This window comes from Embiotoca jacksoni, unplaced genomic scaffold (assembly GCF_022577435.1).
Source record: "Embiotoca jacksoni isolate LCO1_2020_lvr unplaced genomic scaffold, fEmbJac1.0.p SCAF_75, whole genome shotgun sequence".
Lineage (NCBI taxonomy): Eukaryota > Metazoa > Chordata > Actinopteri > Embiotocidae > Embiotoca > Embiotoca jacksoni.
The window spans coordinates 1,018,908-1,040,268 of record NW_027185431.1 but is presented as its reverse complement, the minus strand read 5'-3'; the positions used below and the strand labels follow the sequence as shown (position 1 = coordinate 1,040,268).

The following is a 21,361-nucleotide window of genomic DNA, read 5'->3' as shown; positions in this document are numbered from 1 at the left end:
GGAGGGGAGAGGGGGGGGGAGGAGGGGGAGAGGGGGGGGGGGAGGATGCAACAGGCGTCACGTCGATGCTGCGCGTAACCGGAGACGGTGGAGGGAGAAAAAAAGTCTCCGAAACGCAGCGAAAAGTCGCCAAACAGCCGCAAAAAAACGGGGTCGCACCGAGCGGGGCGCGCGACCACCGGACACCGGACACCGGGTCGGTCGGTGCCGCTTCGTCAATGAACAGGGGTCGCTTTCTTGCTAAATATGTCTCGGCAAGGTCACAGCAGCGTCGGGCTAAGCAGCAGTTAGCGAGACACGACCGGAAGTCGGGGCGATTCCCCCGTCAAAATAAAATGATTTGATATTATGAAAACACTGAACCACGTTCAACAGTCTGAACATCCACATACAGCCTTGTTGCTTTCTAAATAAAACCCGTCGGGTGTTTTCATCCATCTGATGCTCTGAATCACGACGAACAACGTCCCACTGGGACAAACTCGTGAATAAAGATGTAAGGGACGCGGTGAGGGTCAAACACATCCGCATCACCGAGCCGGACACGTCCATCACTCCCGCAGCATTAAAGCGTCCCGCGAGGTCACAAACAACCCGGCGTCACCATGACAACGTGCACGCTGGATTACTTCAGAAAACGCGGTTTGTAAAAGTTTCCTTCAAACTTTAAACTTCCGCGAAGCAACAGGTGACTTTTCCTGTGAAAAGCCCGCAAAACAGGAAGCAGCGATGCTAGTTGCCGTTAGCTTTCGTTAGCTCGGGGTGTCTGGTCGCTTTTTCTCTTTTTTTAACACATGGCCACGAGCAGCGAGGCTTCGACCAAAGTGCACCCGAGATATGATGCTCGGCTCCGGCAGCGAGCGAGACTTTGAACCCGCTCCTGTCCTCCCCCCTCCCCTCCCCCCCCCTCCCTCCCCCGCGGGAGCAAAAAAAAAAAAAAAAAAAAAAAAAGAAACCCTCCGAATAACGTGCACACGGCCGGTGGAAAGTTTGGACCGAACAAGTCGATAAAACACGGAGTCGGTGTCCGAAGGAGGAGGAAGGAGGACGGAGGAGGACGGAGGAGGAAGGAGACACGGCGGCTGAATTCCACCGCTTTGGATGCGCATCAAACTAGGAAGCAGAGCAGCTCCGTCCTGAACACTTCACATCTCCGCCGACAAACTTCACTTCAACAGCCGCAACAAGTCCAAAGTTTCCGGCGTCCGACAGCTCGATGAGCGCGACGAGCTCGGAGCCGGAAAACAGCCTCGAAACCCGCAGAGAGGAAGGAGCAGACTTACGCTGGACTTTGTTGGGGTTCGGCTGCTTGCGCCGAGACATCGTGGCGAGGATGATGATGATGGTGGTGGTGGTGGTGGTGGGGGCGATGATGATGATGATGATGATGGGTGATGGTGGATGATAAAGGGGGATGAAGAAAAAAAAAAAAAAGGAAGGGAGAGAGAGAGAGAGAGAGAGAGAGAGAGAGGCTGCAAACTTGCTCCGAAGAGGAGAGGAATCAAAATGGCGTTTCCGAAGGGATGTGCAAACTTGGACAAACTTTACTCCGGCTTCTCCTCCTCCCTCCCTCCCTCCTCCCCTCCTCCCTCCCCTCCTCCTCCCTCCTCTTTGCTGCTGCCTCTCTTCTTCCTCCTCTTCGCTCTCCTCTCTCGGAGGAAAGAAGAAGGAAAAGTCGAGGAAAAGGAGGAAAATGTTTATTTGGAGATGTATGTTTTTTATTTTTTTAATTCCTGCCCGGACTCCGTCTCCCCTCCTCCCCTCCTCCCCTCCCCTCCCCCCTCTCTCTCCCTCTAAACCTGATAAGTAAAGCTCATCACGTGTTGTCTCCAGTCTCCAAGGGGACGTGGCCACCAAAGCATCTCTTGTCTTTACGCACGTTACCAGATTACTTCTAGTTTTTACGCACCAGGCTCGATGGAAGGAAGCAGGAAATAATCTCACTTTGTTCATCAAATAACTCCCCCTCCTCCCCCACACCTCCCCCTCCCCCCCCACACACACAAAACAACAACAACACAAATACAATTTGTAAAAAAAATAAAAGTTTGAAGTATATTTCACCATTTTTACGGGACAGATTTCCACATTAAACTTTACTAACCTACATTTATGTTTCCATCCCTAAAACATATCAGCTGGAAGTTGATTAATGTCCAGTTTTACGATCATAAAGTGACTCTTTGTCTGCTGAGTTAATGTTTCACATCTTAAACACGCTCCGGACGGTTTCTTTTTCTTTTTTTTTTATCATTTAGTTTGAAGATAAGAAACCATCCAGCCACACTTCACTGCAGAGGCAAAAAGCTGCTGCTGCAACTCTCGCGAGGCTTGAAGAGGAAGACGCGGGAGGGGAAGGGTGAGTTATCGCGGTGTTTTGAGGGGGAGAGAAGAGACGCGAGGATGAACAACCGGCTGCCTGCCTTTCTTTTTTTTTTTTGGGGTGGGGGGGGGGGGGCTGCTCCTGTTTCCAGGGGAGGTGTCAAAGCAATCAGCTCACTTTGAAGCTACATTTTCTACAACAGACAAAACCACGAGGACTTTTTATAAGTTGCTCATGATGAAGGAAAAAAGTTTTGCAGAACAATCAAACTTTTTTTTAAACTCTACAAACTAAATAATCTGATCACACAGATTAGAAGAGTCTGAAAATATAATGTGGTTTTACAGATAAAACTAACATAATATATGTAAACAGTAAAGTAACTGCATCTTAAATTTAAAGTGAATAATTCTTCATAAATAAACATTTGGCCGTCTGTATATTTCTAATTTTTACAAGCTGTTGTAAAACCTAAAGAAATTCACAATTAAACCATCTAATGAATGTATGTCGTAAAGTAATTTCATCTCAAGCTTACAAAGTAAAAAGCAAAATAATAAAAGTTAACATTACTTATTGATATATTTCTTAAAGATGGAGTGAAATAATTCCTTCTTAAACATTAAAAGTAGAATAAAAAGTAAATAAATGCTCATGTTGCGCAACATGCACGTTTTATTTTGAAGTTATTTAATCATAAACTTTCAAAGTAAAGTAATAAATGTCACCTTTTTTCACATGTAAATGATTTATTCGTTTCAGCCTTTGTGAAAATAAAGTAACTCCCTTTTTATTTCACAGATGGAAAGACGTTCTTTCCATCAAACTGGGCTCATTAAAAAAGTTGCACGTATTTTTTAATTTGGTTGCGACACAGAAAAACTGGGATTCAATTTTGCTAAAAAAAATAAAGCAAAAACATGAAGTTTCTCTGTTGGATCAGATGTGAAGTATTTACAGATTATAACTCCGTAAATACTAAACACCACCTGGTGGCGCCGCTCGGCGTTGCAGGACAAACCACTGGCATCAAAGGACTTCGCAGCCTTTTTACATGACTTCTGTCACATGACATCTCTTAGCTGACTTGCGTCTTCTTCTCACGCAAAGGCGACACCAAAGTAGCGCTGCCCCCTAGAGGACTGGTGGATGTATTACACGCTCCGTGTCGCTACCTCAGACTGGATATAAAAGTGTTTGCAGCTTCTGAAAAATTAGGCAGATGCAGAAGCGCTTTAGGCTGCAATACCACCGAGGGCCACTAGAATCTGGCTCCTCCCCCAGCTCGTCCAAATATGGTCACTTCCTGTTCCAAACTATAGTTCAAGCGTCTGCAAAGTTTCTGCACGAAAAGTAAAATACTTTTTTATGTTCTATGTGCTGCAGTGAAAGATGAAGAGAAGATGAACTAGAAGCTGACTTCCCTCTGATCAGTCTTCATCAGTGATGAAGACGAGCTGTGTGAGACAGCAGCAGCTCCTCCTGAACTCCTCCAGGCTGAAGACTAAATTTAAACCTGCTCAGACTCTCTTTGTTAAATTTAGTGTGAGCAGCTCCACTGCTCTCTCGCTGCATGTGGAGGTTCCTCTCCCGCATTCCTGCCTGCCCTTCATCTCCAGATACAGACCCCTCCTCCTCCTCCTCCTCCTCCTCCTCCCATCATCCCCTGCTGGAGAGAGGAGCACACAGGCATCTCCCCTCCCATCACCCCCCCTCCCCCCTCCTCCTCCTCCTCCTCCCCTGCAGGCTGCTGGAGCAGGAAGAGTCTGTCCGCCTGTTGAGGGCTGATGAAGGATCTGGGTGTTTCCTGTCGTTTTGGTTTCTCTGCATTCAGATGTTATGTGAAAGATCGTCGTCCATCGTGCTGCTGAGTGAAAGTCGAACGACGTGTTCAAGAAGATGTAAGATGTTGTTGATCGTTGTCTTTAAATCCCTCTGGACTTTCTCTTGTTGTGGAAACAGAAGCAGACTTCTCTCCAGAATCACTGCTGGAAGTCAGAAACACACTGAAACAGAGAAGTGAAGAAACTTCATTAGTCACACTGTTTGAGGCACTTTATAAAGATGTATTGTGGGAGCAAGTTTAATTCAGATCTCCTCACAGACTGTTTCTAAAAGAGTTCGTAGCTTCAGGTCTGTAAAATGGTTCCGATGCAGAAGTGTCTTCAGCTGCAATACCAGCGAGTGCCACTAGAGGTCGGCTCCAAAAAGCCTCCGGCTCCATAGACTCCCATTCAACTTCTCTCATCAAATCCAAAGTGAATAAAATGTGTCCATCAGTTATCTCGGTGTTGTTAGCTAAAGTCACTCCTTCTTCTTAGTTTTCTGGAGGTCCATCTGAAAATAATCCCTCATTCATTAGAAAAGAAGATTCAAGAAGACCTGTTTTTGGGGGCGTGTCTGTTTGATTGACAGGCCTGTGGTGCAGTCAGGTTACAGCTATCGGTGGGCGGGACGTAGTATCGTCAGGTTTCCAATCAGATCGGTCAGATCCACCGCTGGCTCCTCCCCCAGCTCGTCCAAATATGGTCACTTCCTGCTCCAAACCGCTCCGAACTATCAAAGATGGTGACGGACAGAATCTGAACTGGAGGATTCATAACGTTCACAAACCAACGATGACATCACTGATGGATGATGACATCACTGATGGATGATGACATCACTGATGGATGATGATTGGATCTCAGACTTTCTCTTTTTCACCCTTCTTTGGTAAAAATGTGAGAATTAAATGTTTGAAACTTGGGTGATCTGTGTTCAGGACTTCGTTAGAAATCCCTCATGTTTACCTTTAAAATATATATATTTTGTAATTTAAAACATCGACTCATTTCCTGCAGACGTTCCTGAATCTCAAACCTCAAAGTCTTAAACCTGAAATTTAATAATTTACCTCAAAGGGACAAAAAGCAAGTCCACAAAGGACTCACGATGTGAGTGTGTAAACAGATTCATGTCCCCACAACACAAGGAAAACACACACACACACACACACAAAGAGACCCGCGAAAGCAGATAACAACATTACATCAGTAATCCAATCAGTGCTTTTCACCTCAACTGAACACTTTTCAATTCAAATTAATCTGCAGATACAACAACCCATCCCCCAACACACACACACACACACACACACACACACACACACACACACACACTCACACACACTCACACACACACACTCACACACACACACACACACACACACACACACACACACACACTCACACACACACACACACACACACACACACACACACACTCACACACACACACACACACACACTCACACACACTCACACACACACACACACACACACACACACACACACACACTCACACACACACTCACACACACTCACACACACACTCACACACACACACACACACACACACACACACACACACACACACACACACACACACACACACACACACTCACACACACACACACACACACACACACACACACACACACACACACACACACACACACTAGTTACTTCATGTTGATCAGATCTACTTTTCAAATTAAATAAGTTTTAGTTTAAGATAAATTCTGCAGCTAGCTCGACTTTTGGTCACGACGCACTCGTTGGTTTGTGAACGTTATGAATCCTCCAGTTCAGATTCTGTCCGTCACCATCTTTGGTAGTTCGGAGCGGTTCAGAGCAGGAAGTGACCATATTTGGACGAGCTGGGGGAGGAGCCAGCGGTGGATCTGACTCAATCAGGTGATCCAGTGAGGACACTACGCACCCTGGTGGCCATCAGTGGAATTACACGCTAAGGCACTTCTGCATTGACTTCACTAAGTACAATTTTAAATACGGTCTGTGGTTGTCATGGATATGAGTTTCCCTGGAGATCTAGCGCCACCATTAGGCCAACACTTTACACGTGTCCGGTACTTTTGGTTTCTCTGTCTATCTCTATACTGTAACGAGCCACCAGGGGGCAATGAAGACGTCTCCTGCCTTTATTTCTGGTTAGCTTTATAGACTCTAATCAGGCCGAGGCTGCAGTTCACGTCCCATTTAGATTAAAACGAAATCTGCACGATAACAGCTACAAATCTGTCTTTTATCTCATTTCTAACTTGAATTTGAAGCATCTCTTTTTTTTGTTTTCAACATATTCTCCTTCTTTTTATTTGAAACATCAGATTGTTTTGACTATAAACTGATAAAAATGTAAAAAGAACATTTGTTTGGTTTTGTTTTATTCTTAAGGGGCAAAAACTGAAAAAGCAGAAAGTTGAAGTCTCCTCCTGCATCCCGGCCTGAAACCCAGAGACGCAGAAGAGGGAGTGTGATGTTATTTATTGGACTGTAACCATGGAGCCGTTGCCAAGGAACGAACCATCGCCAACAAAAGGGTGGATTCATCCATTCATCCAGCGGAGAGGAGGAGGAGGAGGAGGAGAACGAAGAGGAGGAGGAGGAGGAGGAAGAGGAGAGGCATCCCTGAGCTCAGAGAGAGGAGGTCTGAGTCAGAGGGTTTCCCAACACAGCCGCTACGAGTTGACACAGTTGTTGTTGATGAAACTTTACACACTCCTCCTCCTCCTCCTCCTCCTCCTCCTCCTCCTCCTCCTCCTCCTCCTCCTCCTCCTCCTCCTTCTTCATTGGAGCGTTGTCCGGACAGGCAGTCACATGAAGCCAACACCTGTCGGCAGTGTGGGGGATGACAAGCACATGCTGCTCCGACTCACACTGTTTCCACACATGTTGTCCACGTTCAGCCGGCTGGCGTTTCCTCTCAGAACAAACCGAGCTGCAGCCGCGGGAACAAAACAACCCGAGAAGATGCAGCTCAGACATGTGAAGTCGAAGGAGGAGGGGGGAGGGAGGGAGGGAGGATCGGGGGAGAGAGAGCAGGGAGGAGGGGGTGAAAAACCGGTTTCCAGTAGTGACGGATGATTTGTAGGTAACAGTTGTTTGCCTTGCAGCCGGAGGCCGTTCACCCCGACGCTGAGAAACCGAAGTCTCCGAGCGGCATCATATCTGCTCTCAGAGCTGGAAATCAAAAGGTCAAAGGGCAGAAAAATGCTCCAAGACACACAAGAATGCGAATCGGTGCCGGAAAACTGTGAAAAATTAACTATATTTACAGGTTCAGTCCGCTAACCTCATCCTGCATTAACCTCTGTTTTCTCTTTGTAACACAGGTGTGGTTCACACTTCGTACCAAACTCTTTTCAGATGTCTACCAGGAGGCCCGACAGTCCTGCAGCCGGATCAAACACCTTCCTCTGCTTTTGGTTTCACTCATTTCACATTAAAAACACAAACTTTATGCACCAATCGATGTTTCTTCTTTTAATGTTTCCCAATTTTTTTTGCATTTTTAGACAGTCGGGGAAAACATTTGAATATAATCTGAGTTTCCTGCACTCTTCTGGAGGAAACAGGAACTGTAACGCTGCAACCAACAGTTATTTAAATTATTCATACTTTTCTGAACTGTTCTGGAAGCAAAGCTGACGACTCGACGCCTGCAGACGCACAAACTGCCCCAAACACTGTGAAAAATTAACTATGTTTACAGGTTTAGGCCACGAAACTCATCCTGCATGATTTTTATTACATTGTACTTTTAAAAAAGGCTGTGAAGAGCTGAATAAAACAGTTAAAATAGTCTCCTGCTTCCTCTGACACATACAGATAGTTTTCTATAATAATACAGATGATTGAACACTTTTCTGGACTTTTTGCTAATCTGAGCTCATTTCACAAATTACAGGTTTTTTTTAAAGAGTCCCCAAAATGTTATAAATCATCCAAGTTTTTTAGACAGTTGGTGCAAAAATTTCAATATTTTTTGAATTTCCTGAACTCGACACCTGCAGACACAAAACCACGCTAACTTCTCGTTATAAAACTCTGTAAACATTCAGTATATTCACGAGTTCATACGTAAATAACAACAGATGTAAATATTCACCTGCAACATGAACCAACTCATCCTGTTTTTTCTTTTCCTGAATCTTTCCGAAAGGTTTTAACCTCTCTGCAGCGCCCCCTGCTGTCTGGTGAAAATACACCGTTTTCTTATTTCACAGTGAACCTCCTTAAACAGGAACTGCAAAATGCTTCAAATGGGACACTTCCTGGTTCCCACCACACTTCCTGTTTGAAATGTGTTTGAAATATTTGTAAAAGAAGTTTTTAATGAACACGTGGTATAAAAAAAAATCAAACGAAGTAAAAGAACAATAAATGTCAAATATGTGTTTGTGTGTCAGACTGACCTGGACCGACTGGTTTTGGGATGCTGGTACACATGCGATACAGTTGCCATGACGACAGCTCACCAGTCAGAGGTGGGGGTTGGGGGGCGTCAACACCCGTGACAACACACACACACACACACACACACACACACACACACACACACACACACACGTGCAAATTAAATGAAAGTTACTTTGTTTGCCTTTTCACTAATAATGATAATTACAATAATAATAATGCAATTTTTTTTAATAATATTTTTTTTTATTTGTCTTAAAGTTAGAAAATACTGAAAAATTAATTATTACTAATTACTATTACTACTATTATTATTAATTATTACCCACAGACAAAAACACATTTAGATTGCTTTGTTTTTATGATCAACAATCAAAAGCACATCATATTTTGAGTTTACAGTTTTACTACATCATCTGTTTAAAGGAAACCAGACCAGATGACTAAATGCTCGACTGACTTCTTATTTTGTGAATTTAACAAAGTTAAAAGTAGCTAGGAACCCAAAATAAAAGAACAATAACACCAATAAAAATTTTACATTTATGTGATAATCACCTAAAATATGATGACAGAGCAGTTCAAGCACATGATTTCACTTTATATCTTTAAAACAGGCCTCTTTATGGTTTGTTGTTGTTGTTTAATGAGGAAGAAGAATTGATTTGGAAAGTGTTTCTATGAAGCTGCTTTGTCTTGAGAGCAACACATTTTTTTAGAGGCTAAAGAAAATTTTAGGGTAAAAAAATTCTGCTGTCAAACATCAGAAGACCCTCAAACATTTACAGACTGTGTGAAACATGCTGGAGGTGTTCAGGTCAGAGAGCCGAGGGAAAGACCGACTGCTCCCTCCGGTGGTGGCTACGCTGAACTGCAGTTTGATAGACAGCAACAGCAGAAACTGTCCAAAGGTCAGACTTCCTGTCTGTCTGCAGCGTTTCGGTTTAATGCAACATGGAACAAAAACACTAGAATACTTCAAGTTGAAGTATTTAATGTTTTTAGAATAAAATGTATATTGCTGTATTTATTTAAGGTTGAGTTACTTCCTGTGCATCATATTGTTCCTGTTGTTTAAGAACCACATATCTCAGCTGTGACATTTTAAAATGACAAAATCTGGAGATACTTGGTTTTCACTGGACAGGAAGAGAATGAAAAACTGTAATAATTGTGAATTTGATAAATAACAGTGACACCTTCAGTTGTTTTGATTATGCTTTTATTGTTAGTAGACAGATGATCATTGTTGAAAGGTTTTTAAGGCACAAAGCAAAGATTTAAAAGGTCAAATTACATTTTTCATTCAGAAAGAGACAGAAATGATTGTTTGTTTTATGATTTCATATCCAGACAGACAGGCTGCGAGGCTCTGAAGCTGATTCTGATTGAATGATTGAAAGTCATTATGAACGATTGATCAATATTTCATATCGACTCATTCTGTCAGAGCGGAGATCTGACGATCTGTTTAATTTTTTTAAATTTAATTTTGTCATGAAAAAGTTCACCAGAGTTTCTTTTCTTTTTTTAAAACTTATCTGTAAATGTTGCTGTTTAATTCTCATCTACTTTCAAACAGCAGGTTTTTTTAAACACTTTAAAGTGATTTAATTTAGACCTGCTGCATTTATTTTTAATAAGCCAGTGAAATAATTTATTTTGAGTTATTTTTATATGTTGTTGGGCATCATCATTATTGAAAGAGAATAAAAATCCAGCTCCTGTTTGCTTTAATTAGTAAAACTTTTGGGATGTCAAATTGATCAATTATCAAATTATAATAATACAATTTTTTTTTATTGAGCTTGATCTTATTTACATTTTCTGTTATTATTATGTGTTTTCATGATTATTTTATGAATCTAAAATATAGTTAAGTACGAATATTGATATGTTTCTCAAATCTGCAAAAAAAAGGATTATTAAAGTGTTTTTTCACTTTGAACTTTAAGTTCCACACTTAGCATTTATCAATATTTAATAAATGATTTTCCAATTTCTAATGTTTTACAGGTGTTTGTCATCATTTGCGTTTATATCAAAGCTATTTAATCTAAATTGAAAAGGTCCTGAAAAGGTCCTGAAAGCCTCCATATCTGTGGAACATAAGATTAAAGGTATACATTTCTTTTTGAGTAAATCCTCAAAGAAGTAGCTTGTGGTTTTTTTGTTGGCTCCGCCCACTCAGCCTTAAGCTGTGCTGATTGGTGGAAATGATGAGGGGGCGGGGCCACGAGTCGTTTCAGGGCATGATGTCGATGTCGATACCTCCCATTATCTGAAAGAACACAATGACAAAATGACAGATGTGTAAATGAAAGTGTCCTTGCTGTTTGAATAAGAGCGACGCGGTGACATCACAGCAGGGGGCGTCGGTCACCTGGTGCAGGATGTCGCTGTCCAAGGTGGCCACGAGGCGTCGCAGCCCGGCGAGCCGAGGTACGAAAGTCTCGCTCAAGGAGATGGAGCCCTGAGGAGCAATGAGCCTGAAACACACGGAGGGAGGCGGTGAATATAAAACAGCATTACCCACAATCCTTCAGCGTGTTATCGGAGGCATGTTTACGGGTATTGACGCTTCCTGAGGCTCATGAGTCCCGGTCCCTCCAAACACAGCACCACGTTCTGCAGAGGGAACAGGAAGCGGTTGGTGAAGGAGACGGTCACCGCCATCTCCATGTTCACCTGCTGGTGGCCGCTCACCTGGAACAAGAACATTACACCTCAAAATCTGACCTCATTTTCATTATTGCAACCAAGAAATGCTCATTAATGCAACTGTGGAAATATTAACAAGCGGAAGGATTTTTCGTCAAACACATTTTGATGCTTCAGACGTACGTTTGAGAAAAAACGCTGCAAAAAAACCCCATTTTGATCACAACAATCAATTTTAACGGTTATATTTGCTTTTCAACATTTATTTGTTACTTGTAGCTTCTTCGACATCCGTTTCTTTTATTTATCGATCCATTTATCCGTTATGGGCATTAGCTTAGTGCAGTTGTTTGTGAGGTTTTTTTTTACCTCCATTTTGAGATTCGGGGTCAGCAGGTTGACCACCTTGATGGCGGACACCGTTTGGTCCTCGGACTTTCCGGTCACGGTGCACTGCAGGCTGGGCTGAGAGCGCAGGTGAGGCATGTACTCCTGACTGGTCACCGGCAACGTCAACGTTTTAGCTGCGACGCACACAAACACACAAAAGTCCAATCAACAGGGTTCGTTTCTAAAACCCACGAACACGACCGGAGTCTGGCGTCCACGCTCGCTCACCCTCGTAGTGCGGCACGGTGACGGTGAAGGACTCGTTCTTGAAGTGGCTGGCGATGACGCCGGTGTAGAAGGTGATGAAAACATCCAGGTGGCCGATTATGGTTCTTTGGGCTGGACCTTTGTTCTGGAAAGTCACGCGCAGGATGACGTCCTGACCCAGAGGACACTGGAAGACAGGTGGACACATTTCCACCATTTGTTACTTATTAGAGAAAATGCTGTTCTGCACTGAAGCTGTAACCAGCTGCATCGTGTCACTGCGACAAAAAGACAAACAAACACACTTCTATTTATTTTCTGCTTTTGAGTGGAACTCGTGGTTACAACACGGGAAGTCGTGTGCGCCGTATGCTTGGCGTTAAAGTCGTAAAAAACACTGTTGCTTGGCAACGACGACGCGGACGGCGTCCAGAAACCACGGAGGTGAACGGTTTATCAACAGCAGGCGCGACGTATCGCCGGATGTTAAAAAGTCACAGAGAGAAACGATGAAGCCGTCGGGAAGACGTGAAGACAAACTACACGACTGAAATCACTGACGTGTAACTCGGACGTGACAGATAACAGACGGACGAGTTACCGGGTCGGCGTGGACGTCGCAAGTCAGCTGCGTGTCAGGCAGCTTCGAGTGGTCCCTCTCCATGCCGTGCGCCTCCGCCCGACTCATCGTGGTCTGGTCCGCCTCACTACCTGCAGACACACATCAGTCCTCTGCTGATGGGGGCGGGGCTAACCACGGAATATTCTGCTTATGTGGAAATACGTCTTGGTCGTGTGTGTGTGTGTGTGTGTGTGTGTGTGTGTGTGTGTGTGTGTGTGTGTGTGTGTGTGTGTGTGTGTGTGTGTGTGTGTGTGTGTGTGTTGCCTTCAGGGTGCTTGTAGGTGTGTGTGACATCCACAGGACTGCCACCGTTCAGAGCTTTGGTGTACAGCGCCTGTCCGACGTGAGTCTTGTCCACCCGGTAGGGAGTCAAGGTGCCGTAGCGGTCCTTCCTCAAGAAGACCACGTCGCTGTTCACCTGCAGGAAGCAACAATAACAGAGCGCTGAAGTTATTTCAGTAAAAATAATTTTCAACAGAACTTTTACAACATCACAGAGACGAATCCAACAGTTCAACAGCAGAATCTATAAACCTCCGACGAGTGGGATGAAAAAACTCCCCAAGAGTTCATCAGGAGACAATTTATCGTTTTAAATTTAAAGTCTGTCCTGAATAAACTTTGAAGAGAAAATATTATGCAAAAAAACACAATAGAAATTACTACTGTTATGATAATATGAAGATAAATATAGTCATATTTGTTGTAATGAACCTCAGCGAAGACGAATCCGGAGTCGAACGGGAAAGACAGCAAACCGTCCTTGATGGCGGCGACCGAAGCCGGACCACAGCGGTAATGTCCTTCAAAGCAAACACAGAGACGTGTCAGTCGTCCACCCCTCATCCCCTCATCCCCCCATCCCCCACCCGCTTGATTGACTACCCGTCCGTCCTACCGTCGCTGGTCTCCTGGGGCGTGGCGTCCACCACCTGCCATCCTCCGAGGCCGGGAGCCAAGTCGGGACGCACCATGAACACTTCGTTCCAGCAGTGGTAGTTCCTGCAGAAAGAACTCTGATGTCACACTTGTTTTTATGTTTCAGAGACGGAGGAGCTGAAAGGTTTGTTCATAAGATAAGGAAGATATAGAAGAAAAGAAAAAAGATGAAGAAAAGATATATTAAAACATTAGAGGGAAATTAAACAATGAAAATAAAAAAAACACGAGTTAGAAATAAAAGTCAGATAAAATGAACACAATAATATAACACAAATATTGTCGTTAAAAATGTGTGAATGTTTACAACGTACCTAGCTAACTCAGCGTTTCCCAGAAATACTAGCTGGCTGATTGTAATTAAAAAATGTCCCCTCGGGGATTAATAAAGTAACTACCTAACCTAACCCTAATCATGAAAACTTTGTGATTTCATGAGTTGTAATTAAAAATGAATTAGCGGAATCCGTGAGCTTATTTTTAATCTCTTTTTATTTATTAGGGCGCGACCACCGATGCTGTGAAAGCCCTATTGTTATTTATTTTATATCAGCATATATAATATGTAATGCAGTTGTTTTATTTCATTGTCGTTTCATTTTTGAACTGTTTTTTTGTAAGCGGTGTTCCTGTGTTTGGACCAACCAGATGGAGTCTCTGGTGTTGCGTCGGTCCGGCGTGCCGTCGCTCTTGAAGATGAGGTCGGTCTTCAGGTTGCCCGTGTTGTCGTGAGCCGAACTGAAGTTGGTGATGAGCCTCGACGGGATGCCGAGGCAACGCAGGACTGCAGAGATGTTAAACATTAGAGATCAGCCAAGAAACATACAAACCAGGAGGCTGTTCACCGTCAGGCACTTTGCTTCTTTACAGGGAAATATTGTACATTTTTCCCGACTATGAATTCAACAGACGTAGTTCTGTTTCTACGACCGGTCGCTTCGATCTCTCGTTTTCTTCTTTTTCTTTGTGGTCGTGTTTCATCTCTCGGTAATTTGGTGCCTCGAGTTTTATGGACAGTCGGACATGACGTCAGCTTCTTACAGGTGTTGAAGACTCCGGCGAACACCCAGCACTGGGCGAAACAGACGGGGACGCCGGTGTTGGCGTACTGCAGCAGAATTTTCACGCTGCCCGTCCAAGATGTCGGCGCCATGCCCATGGAGTAGTTGTCGCTCCAGTTTCCCACCAAGACGCCGTTATCGTCTTGAGAGTTAATCTGAAGAAAGGAGGTCAAAGTTCAGCCAACAAATATGAGACGAATTTGAGGCTAACGGAGTCGAGTACACGTCGACCTTCTGGTGGTGCTTCACGAAGAATCACGGAAACCGAAGCGAAGGGCTGAGCGAGCGTAGATACAAAACTCAAAGTGCACTTTTGTTTTCTGTAACCGTCTTTCAGATTAATCGTTAGTATTGTTGAAAAAGAGCCAATTCTCAAGATATTTTCCGAACAAAAAGACGTTGCGTATTCTCACCATGGCGGATCCTTTCCGCACCAGTTTGATGACGTCACCTCGGTTGTAGATCGGCATGCGAGATGAATCCAGGATGTAAATACAGGCGTCCAAAATGCCTCGCTCGAACTGCGGGGAGAAAAACAGACGAACAGACGGTAGTTTACGGTTTTGTGTACGATGATGTGCGTTTGAACGTTTTTTTTTGTGCGCACCTGTCCGTAAATCCAGTCACGCTGTGTTATGGCTCCGACTGACCCCTGGTAGATCACACCAACGTCGTTCAGGACATACTCCACCCGTTCGGCTTGGTTGGGAAGGAACACGGGGTCCGCTGCAAACAGACAAACATGATTATATTTTGTCCACTGGAGGGCGAACAAACACAAACCTTTGAACCAGCTTCACAGCCAGCTGGTAGAGCAACATGACCGTTGGAAGTCGAGTCCACCTGATTCGTCTACATCCAACAGAATTCATATTTGCTCTAATTTTGGTCTCAACCACCTTTTCTGTGTCAGAAAACGAGGATGAAAGTGCTGATGGTGAATGAAAAGAACTCAATAAAAAGAGCAGAAACTCACGATCAAGCTCGTAAAATAAAGATATGATAAGCTTATAACCTTGATGTCCATTCAGCTTATTTAACTTTTTTTAAATGATATATCAATGGTTAATCCACTCAATTCAAATCAAACTGCCAGCTCTATTGATATCGATTAAAAAATATAATTATGTATACTTGCAGGTCCACGTGGACTAGAATTTACACAAGCTGTTTTTCTTTTATTGTGTGTTTTGTACAGTTCATGAAGCAGAAATCGGACACATTGAGAACACAAATTTTACCCATTAAAACAAAAACAAAAACTTCTTTGCAATTTTTTGCACACAAATTAAAAAATGTGCCTCAAAATAGACGATACTTCCACATTGTTTTCAATGTGGAATATACATTTTTTTTTTCTGTTGCTGAAAAAAACATCACAGTAGCTTTAACCCCCAAACAGAACAGAAAACCTGCAGTACTTCTCTCAGCCAACAGGGGACAGTAAAAGCAGAGGAGTCGGTACCTTGATTCCATGCGTTGAACAGCAGGTACAGGTCGGTGCTGGCGTCCCTCTTCGACCGCTTCATGCCGGTGCCCACAGAGATGGTCAAATACATACGGTACTTCCCGATGAGGGCGGTGGCGGTCGGCGTGATGCCGAGAGTCAGAGTGTCACCGCTCGTATCCCGAACCCCCCCCAACCATTGACCACCTTGTCGGGAACCAAAGGCCATGACCACCAAGGAGAGCTTGTTGGGTGAAGGGTTGGAGCCTGGAGGGGAGGTTGGAGATTTTTACTATACTGATTTACACGGCGGGAAAAATCTGAGCAATCCAGCAATTCATTAACAGAGAGAAATCCACCATGGCACTTCAAAGTCACGCTTCCCCTCAGTGGACAGGTGGGCGTACTGCACCCTCTGTGGTGATACTGGGCTGCTGAGGGACATTAGCCAATGAGAGACAAGATAAGAATTCAAACTCACCAATCAGGAACTCAAGCTGGAAGTCGTCCTGTGGAGTCGGCGGGCGGTTGAAGGCGACCCGTACCAGGAACTCCTGCCCACGACGGCACACCAGGTTCTTGATGTCGTAGTCGGTGGTGTAGTGATTCAGCTTGTTCATCTGCTGAAGCATGTTGATGCTCCTCATCTCCAGGATTTCTGCGAGGGGGCAAATAAAGGCAGAGCACACCGTGTTTTTATGCTTTCGGTCATCGCTCGAGGACGGCCCACACCGACGAGGAAAGACTCGTGAACTATGGAGATCTCACCGACTCCCGGTGCGTATGATCGGGGCGTGGCCTCAGATTCAGGAACATCATCGAAGGGTTCGTATTCTGGATATTCATCTTTCAGTGATCCAAGGTTGGACATCGGCACCTGAAGATCATCACAAAAAATAATAGAATCACTGCATGTTCTTAATATTTTATTGGATTTCGTTGCTTCAGAATAAACTGTGATGTTGTTTTTACCGGCTCGGCGAAGCGCCCGACGTAGGTTTCATTTTGAAGAGACATGATGCTCAAAGGTCAAAGGTTACACAGCAGTCACTGCACTGAGAAAATATATTGAACAAAACAAGTGTAAAAGTCCATGAAGGTACATTAAAACAAAGAAAAAATATAAACATGAACACTTTCAGCAGATGAAACATTCACAGTCCTGCAAACACTTTGAAATAATAAAACAGCTGAAACTCACTGCTCAGGTGGAGAGAAGTTCGCCTGTCGAGTCTCTGATCAGATCAGACGATGATCCGATCGACTTCAGCATCACTTCATATACACACACTGCTTCCTCTTTTCACACACACACCCGCACGGGTTTACGTCACTTCAGAGGACTTTACACTGATTTGCATTCATGTCCTGCAGACATGAACCAACATGAAGCTGACAATAAAAGTTTTCAACATTCATTTAACGATTCAGATAGGTTATTTAGAGACCGAAAGGAAGTCAAGTCCCCACAATGTGTCCATGTAAACACACTTATGTCCCCATAAGGTGACAGTGTCTGCAGACATAAATCAATTTGAATTGAATGCGTTTGTTTCATAAATACTGCTTTTTATTTCATATTTATGCCTCTATGACATGAGAGTGTGTTTTAATGTGGAGAAGCTGCAGTTTAAATTAACATCTTTCAGCTACAAGATTTAGATAATATTTCTATATATCTGAAAAAAAATCTACTTGAGTGCTGAAATGTAAAAAAAACACCAGCAAGTCCTGTTGTTTCTATAAATCTGTTTCCTCTGCAGGAACTTCCTCTGACCTTGACCAGGTCATCCCGACACGCTGCTGCTGATTGGTCAGAAAATTTAACTTCCTGTTGGCCGACATCTTTCTGACACAAGAAAAAACAGAAATGTAGAAAGAACAGATTATATTAAAAATGTAAACAGCAGAGAATAAAAAGAGAATTAGAATCAGTTAACTTCAGCAGAAAATAACTCAAAATTGATTAACTTTGGGTTTCAAACCAGCAACCTTCAGTCAACACAGACTTCATCACATCCACGGCTGTGATGGAGGGCGACTAAATCTGAGTTTAAACCCCAACTAAACAAACACAGGTAATAAAAACTGAAATTTTACTCAGAGGTCAAAAGGAAATTTTAAAGAGAAAAAGACAAACATTTTGGATGAAACAAAAATCCAGAGATTTAACGGTAAAATAAAAATGAGACAAAAAGTCAGAAACATTATAAAAGAGTCATCCAGATGTCTTTTGATGAGCTTTTACTGTATTTTAAAATGAAAAATGAAAAATGTATCTATCATTCCTGAAACTTTTCTCTATTCTGGGACTTTGCTGTAAAAATTGTGAAAGAATTTGCATCATTCAAACGTAAATGTAAAAAGTTCTGAGGAGTCATCGTTTGTTATTGGAGCTGCTAATAACTCAGATATCTGAGCCAAAAGGCCCCAAATCTACTTTACACTCCATTTATTTTCAATGTCAACAACCTTTGTTGTATTCAAAGAAGTTAACATATTTATTAAGTGAAATTGGACAGAATTAATGCGACATTCTTTGTCTGAGATAAAACAACAACAAAACAATTTAAAAATATGATCTAAAAGAATTCACAAAATATGATCTAGAAGGCAAAAAAAACATTAAAAAGACAAAAACTCTGAAATGAACAGATAGAAATTATTAGACATAAAATCTTTACAATTCCAAACCAAATTATATTAAAAAGTAATGGAAATTTGATTTAAAAAAAAGAGAAAGAAATAAAGCTGAATAAAAATGTAGTGGTTCCCAACAGAGGAGTCGGCCTCCTCTAAATTAATCTGAACTCTTAGTTTATCAGTTCGGTACAAGTATGAACGTCAAAACCTGAAAACTATGAAAGCAGAGTTACTGAGACGTCTGATCAGCCAGCGGACGACCTGAAGACACTTCAGACGTGTTTTTGATCTATTTTGTGGACGAACAGGCAGCGATGTCCAAACCAAAGTCTTCAGGTTTCAGTTTGAGTCATCGTCTCTCACCTCCGACTGGATTTAATCTGCCTGAGTCATCAGGACGGTTTTTAATGGTCTGTCAGCAGATCTGAATCCATGTCTGCCTGGCAGAAAGACAGAAGGACAAAAAGAGGGAGAAGAGGACAAAGAGAGAGAGGAGATGACAAAGAGAGAGAGGAGATGACAAAGAGAGAGAGGAGATGACAAAGAGAGAGAGAAGAGGACAAAGAGAGAGAGAAGAGGACAAAGAGAGGACAGCAGGACAGGAGAGAAAGTAAAGTGCTGCAGGTCAACTGGTCTCTGAGGAGGAAGTGAGAACAGGAGGTCAAACTGCTCCTCCGAGGTCTTCATCAACACTCAACAGCTGAAAGTCGTCTGTCAGCAGATTTCACCGAATTGATTCTTCAGCAGAAAGTAGTTCCACTGAAAACAAGCGTTAAAAATATGGGCGCTATATACTTTCTATATACTTTCTATATACCTTCTATATACCTTCTATATACCTTCTATATACCTTCTGTATACCTTCTGTATACCTTCTGTATACCTTCTATATACCTTCTATATACCTTCTATATACCTTCTGTATACCTTCTATATACCTTCTGTATACCTTCTGTATACCTTCTGTATACCTTCTGTATACCTTCTGTATACCTTCTATATACCTTCTGTATACACCTTCTATATACCTTCTGTATACCTTCTATATACCTTCTGTATACCTTCTATATACCTTCTGTATACCTTCTGTATACCTTCTGTATACACCTTCTATATACCTTCTGTATACCTTCTATATACCTTCTGTATACACCTTCTATATACCTTCTGTATACCTTCTATATACCTTCTGTATACCTTCTGTATACCTTCTGTATACCTTCTATATACCTTCTGTATACACCTTCTGTATACCTTCTATATACCTTCTATATACCTTCTATATACACCTTCTGTATACCTTCTATATACCTTCTATATACCTTCTGTATACCTTCTATATACCTTCTATATACCTTCTGTATACCTTCTGTATACCTTCTGTATACCTTCTGTATACTTATCCTTTAATCCTTCTCCGACGGTCAGAATCAGGTTTTTGTACCGACGCCACTAAACTGTGAGAAAACAGGATTCGTAGTACTTTGGGTGAACCGACCCTTTAAGACTCTTAGAGCTCTAAAACACCACAAATGGCTGAAAGCTCCATAAAAAGCTTGTAAGAGGTCTTTTAGTGAAATCCTGCAGGTGGAACAGTTGATCACCGAAAGCAATTCATCAAGATTCAATCAATTCAAGTTAAATCCAGTAACAACAGACATAATAAAGAAATGGTGGTCATGAATTACAATAAAATAAAACAATACGTGAAAAACTGGAAAGGTGTGATAAAAATTATGACATGGAAAAATCGAATTTATGATACAAAAATGAAAAGCTCTGAGGTAAATTTAGATTACAAACTTTTTTTTTAAATTAGGACATTTTTGTCTTAAAATTGTATCTGATTTTCTTTTTAAATCTATAAAAAGTGAAATTTCAGTAAGAAAACAGTAAAATATCACAAACTAGTTAACTTGTTTTGTTTTTAAAGGACAGTAATTCTAAAAATATTTTTGAAAAATGAGACGAAAAGAAAATGACCGCAGTTCTGTGTTGCTACCACCAGAGGGCGCCACTGTCCGGTAAAAAGAATGGAGTCAGGGAGGATAAGTGAAGCTGAATGAATCAATAAAAGGGGTGACAAATTAATAATAAACTAATAAAATAATGGTGATTAACAGACACAAAATCAATTATAACTACATAAAATATATACAATAAAACTAAAATAAATAAAACTAAATAGATCAGAAAGAAAAGAAAACCAAAAATGATAAAGTACAAGTAAAGCAATATAAAATAGATAAATGGCAAAATGATAAAACGTGTAAGATAAAACTAATTCCCCTTTGAGCAGATGTGATTGGGGGGGGGGGGGGGTAGCATGAAAAGTTGTGGGCCGTGTAGCTCCTGTGGTTCACCAGCAGGGGTCACTGAGGACCTGGAGGCTGAGGAGTCAGAAGTGGGGCAGGAGGGGAGTCCAGCTCCCGCTTCTGATTGGACAAGAGGGTGCGAAGGTCAAGTTAGACAACGGGGTCAAACACACACACGCACACACACACACACACACACACACATGCACACACACACACACACACACACCCGTGCGTGTGTGTGTGTGTGTGTGTGTGTGTGTGTGTGTGTGTGTGTGTGTGCATGTGTGTCTGTGTGTGTGCGTGTGTGTGTGTGTGTGTGTGTGTGTGTGTGTGTGTGTGTGTGTGTGTGTGTGTGTGTTCTCCTCCTGCTGCAGCGCTGCATCACCTCAGACTAACATCTGTGTTAATATTCAGCAGAGAAAGAGTTGATTTGTTTCAGATTCTGCTGACGTCAGCTGGAGGAGACGAGATCCCCATGTTGTGTAATTTAGTC

The 21,361-nt window shown here is 42.5% G+C and overlaps 1 protein-coding gene and 1 long non-coding RNA gene across 2 annotated transcripts; one reads left to right on the top strand and one right to left on the bottom strand.

The window, feature by feature from the left end:
• Window positions 1–932: 932 nt before the first annotated feature.
• Window positions 933–7,149, top strand: LOC138215459 (uncharacterized). The gene is made up of 4 exons (XR_011179730.1): window positions 933–1,709; window positions 2,259–2,359; window positions 3,710–4,224; window positions 6,559–7,149. It is a non-coding gene; the product is annotated as an uncharacterized lncRNA (long non-coding RNA).
• Window positions 7,150–10,605: 3,456 nt separating this feature from the next.
• LOC138215427 (coagulation factor XIII A chain-like) lies at window positions 10,606–17,360 on the bottom strand. The gene is made up of 18 exons (XM_069177566.1): window positions 17,109–17,360; window positions 16,880–16,962; window positions 16,676–16,784; window positions 16,389–16,565; window positions 15,926–16,174; window positions 15,068–15,186; window positions 14,874–14,981; window positions 14,441–14,615; window positions 14,045–14,183; window positions 13,359–13,462; window positions 13,175–13,263; window positions 12,725–12,878; window positions 12,440–12,549; window positions 11,860–12,025; window positions 11,611–11,765; window positions 11,150–11,286; window positions 10,964–11,069; window positions 10,606–10,861 (listed from the first exon to the last, which is right to left on the bottom strand). Exons 2-18 carry the CDS (start codon window positions 16,922–16,924, stop codon window positions 10,826–10,828), a joined length of 2,178 nt encoding a protein of 725 aa, XP_069033667.1. The 5' UTR covers window positions 16,925–16,962; window positions 17,109–17,360; the 3' UTR covers window positions 10,606–10,825.
• Between the last annotated feature and the right edge of the window lie 4,001 nt (window positions 17,361–21,361).